Source organism: Triticum aestivum, chromosome 3A (genome assembly GCF_018294505.1).
Source record: "Triticum aestivum cultivar Chinese Spring chromosome 3A, IWGSC CS RefSeq v2.1, whole genome shotgun sequence".
Taxonomy (NCBI): domain Eukaryota; kingdom Viridiplantae; phylum Streptophyta; class Magnoliopsida; order Poales; family Poaceae; genus Triticum; species Triticum aestivum.
The window spans coordinates 80,599,834-80,603,425 of NC_057800.1; the positions used below are offsets into that span (position 1 = coordinate 80,599,834).

Genomic DNA, 3,592 nt, shown 5'->3' on the forward strand with positions numbered 1-3,592 from the left:
CGATCATCGTCTCTCTCGCCCTCTCCTTCGCCTTGATGTGTTGGTCGTTGCGTTCCGCAGATCGGATCTTGCCGAAGGCCAAATGACGGATCGGGTCGGAATAGTAGTGGTCGACAGCGATCGGGGCCGAGGCAGTGGGAAAGGAAGGACTTTCATGTGAAAACAATGATGAGATTGTCCAAATGTGCAGGCTTCGTCTTGGTTTTGGATAGATTCTTATTATGTGAGTTCTACATGGCGGATGTCCAAACGCCCGCAAATCCTTTTGTCTAGTGCCGGTTTGATGGATTTCAGACTTTGATTCGGACAAATTTAATTAACGTTGGTTAAAATATTTGAACCGTCGAATCCAAACATTTGTGGAAGGTTTGTTGATCGACATTGAAGTTGCCCTAAACTCTAGGGGTTCGATTTACCGGGACTGGTGGTAGTGAAAAACGTCGAGGCAGCGGCGGACGGCACCCTTCGTTCATCAGCAGCAAACCCGCTTGGCGCTCAGCCGCCGGCCCACCGCAGACTGCTTCACCTCGCACTGCGCTTGCGCTCCTTATCCGCCGCGACCTCCCCTTCCCTTCCCCTCGCCCTCCCACTCCTCTCGCAAAACCCCTCCAATCTAAACCCTCGCCACCGCAATGGCGATGGCCGCCGCCGGGCGGTGCCTGCTCCTCTCCCGCCCCTCCCCTCTCCGCCTCCGCGTGCTCCGCGCCGCCCTCTCCACCGCCGTCCCCCCTTCCTCGCCCGCCCTCGCCGCCCCCGCGCCCCCTCCCCGCCACGAGCTCCTCCTCGAGCGCCTCCGCCTCCGCCACCTGAAGGACTCTTCGCCCCCCGGCCCCCCGAAGCCGCTGAGGGAGAGGGCCAGGGGCGGGGAGAGGGGCTCGCCACAGCAGCAGCAGCAGAGGAGCGTCGAGGTGGAGAGCTTCGAGGAGCTCGGGCTCGAGGAGGAGGTGCTGGCCGCGATGCGGGAGGCCGGCATCACCAAGCCCACCGAGATCCAGTGCGTCGGCGTGCCCGCCGTGCTCTCCGGCACCAGTGTCGTCCTTGGCTCGCACACCGGCTCCGGGAAGACGCTCGCCTACTTGCTGCCTCTCGTTCAGGTACTTGGACCGACCCATCTTTTCACATTAGCGAGATATGTGCCTGCAGGTATATTTGCACCGATGTTACTAATAACTAGAAGAAAAAACCGCGTTGTAAGGGGCAATATTGCGGCATATGTCTAGTGAACCCGGTGCATTTTGTTCCATTTCCAAGCGAGAGCAAAACAATTCATAGAGCGTGTCATAATTTCATGATCGAGTAAGAGAACTATGCATACTCCCTCCTTCCATCTATATAGGTCCTAATGCGTTTTTCGAGGCTAACTTTGACCAAACGTTAAAGCAATAATATATGACATGCAACTTACACAAAGCATACCTTCAAATTTGTATGTCAAAGGAGCTTCCAATAATATAATTTTCATAGTATACATCTCATGTGCTATTAATCTTGTCAATAGTCAAAGGCTATCTTGAAAAACACATTAGGCCCTATATAGATGGAAGGAGGGAGTAACTCATATCAGAGAGGCTTATTTCAAGCCAGTGACAGCGCACCGTCCAAATTACAGAGGAGGGCCAATGTAACGTTCATGCTCGCTGCTTAGTATTAGACACCATTACAAGAGTGAAAGAGTTTAGTGTTTGATTAGGGTGCAAGTGGGGCTAATTAGCTGAGAGGTCTCGAAAGAAAAGGAAGGTGTTGTTTAAGAATAGTAACTGGATGAGACAGATGGTTTGAGCTAAAACCTGTAATAATTCCAATAAAGTTTAGGTAAAATTAAAGATTTAGAGAAAAAAATCGATTAGTCATATATAGGAAGTTGCCGGGGGTTCAGGGATATTTAAAACCCTGTGGGTCTCTCTGCATCTCGCGGTAGTTGTGAAATGAGACTCTGTCTAGCTTAGTCTTGCATAGACCCCCTCCTCCTTTGGCAGTCAGGCTCATGCCCTGGATCTATTTTTCATAAAAATAAAATAAAGGAATGGTAGAGTCCAATCAGGCGAAATGAGCGTTTTCTCTCACCATATTTAAATTTGCGTACATCTTCAACCGATTATGGTCTGTGAATTAAGATATTCTTTCTAAGTTCTAACCAGAAGGTTCAGTAACCATGGTAGGTCTGTGATTTATGTAGCTACTGCGTCATGATGAAGCGACACTGGGTATGTCAATGAAGCCAAGGCGGCCAAGAGCTGTAGTTTTATGCCCAACAAGAGAGCTGACCGAGCAGGTAAGCAGCACTTTCAAAATATTATTATTTTGAACTATGATTTGATATCTGTGTTATTGACTGTCGTTTATGTGATAATCTCAAATGACAGGTCTTCCGTGTTGCAAAGTCCATAAGTCATCATGCACGTTTTCGGTCAACGATGGTTAGTGGAGGCACCCGTCTAAAACCCCAGGAAGATTCTTTGAACATGCCTGTTGACATGGTTGTTGGCACACCTGGAAGGATCCTTGATCATATAAAGGAGGGCAATATCGTTTACGGCGATATTAAATATCTGGTGTGTTCCTGAGTTATGGGCAAAGAATTACTACCCTGCATTTTTTTTGCTGATGCCATAGTTTATCACTTGGAATGAGTTTCATTTATCTGCATTGCAGGTTCTGGATGAGGCAGATACAATGTTTGACCAAGGGTTTGGGGAAGACATACGGAAGTTTCTTGCTCCTTTGAAGAATCGTGCTTCAAAGCCTGGTGATCAAGGGTTCCAAACCATATTGGTGTCTGCTACCATGACCAAGGTATTATTCTAATCAGGCGTCCAGCAAATCCTATCTATCTTAATAAATAAATGATATGCTGTTGTCTTACCTTCAAAGATCTTGCATGTAGTATTCTAAAACAAACTTCTCCTATTTTTCTCAAGAACCATCTTCTCAGCTATTCCAGATTATATATTACAGATGCTCAAGGCCTTAGTATTTTCCTATGCATGATTTGTGAACCTTTAATATCCTTTATTGACCACCCTTCTACTTCAGGGAGTACAAAAGCTGATTGATGAGGAGTTCGAAGGTATTGAGCACTTACGGACATCAACCTTTCAAAAGAGAATTGCAACTGCACGACATGACTTCATCAAACTTTCTGGTTCAGAAAACAAACTCGAGGCTCTCCTGCAGGTTATTGAACTCTGTTTCTCCCCCCGTCCTCTTTGTATGCGCATAAGTGCACGCATTTGTCCTGGTGCAAGCTGGAGTAATGTCCATTAAATTCTCCATTTGCTTATCTATCTTGTTCTTGGTACAGTTTAATGGGGTTAACAATTGGCTACTCGATATCATAAATGTCATTTAATCAAGTATAGTACATATGATACTGTATCTGGAGAGTTTGATCACTTAGGTGATCAAACTTCTGTTAAAAAAACACCTTGGCTTCTTGGACCTGTGGCCTGCACTTGTCAGTCAGGATAGAACCATTTTGTGCTTTGGGTACCAGAGGGGCCCACAAGGGAGCCTCACTCTACCACCTGCCACAAGGGACTGAGTCATCAGTATACAAAATAAACTTTGTAGCCGAATATAGACGCCTCTCCCC

General features: G+C 46.9%; 1 protein-coding gene across 1 annotated transcript in view; it reads left to right on the plus strand.

Moving 5' to 3' along the window:
- The first annotated feature begins 491 nt into the window (after window positions 1–491).
- Window positions 492–3,592, plus strand: part of LOC123060414 (DEAD-box ATP-dependent RNA helicase 39) — a 6,863-nt gene continuing 3,762 nt past the window's right edge. Inside the window, exons 1-5 of the mRNA XM_044483123.1 lie at window positions 492–1,094; window positions 2,177–2,272; window positions 2,364–2,552; window positions 2,653–2,793; window positions 3,034–3,174. Of these exons, the coding sequence (XP_044339058.1) occupies window positions 633–1,094; window positions 2,177–2,272; window positions 2,364–2,552; window positions 2,653–2,793; window positions 3,034–3,174 (1,029 nt within the window). The 5' untranslated portion in view covers window positions 492–632. The remainder of the gene's footprint in view (window positions 1,095–2,176; window positions 2,273–2,363; window positions 2,553–2,652; window positions 2,794–3,033; window positions 3,175–3,592) is intronic.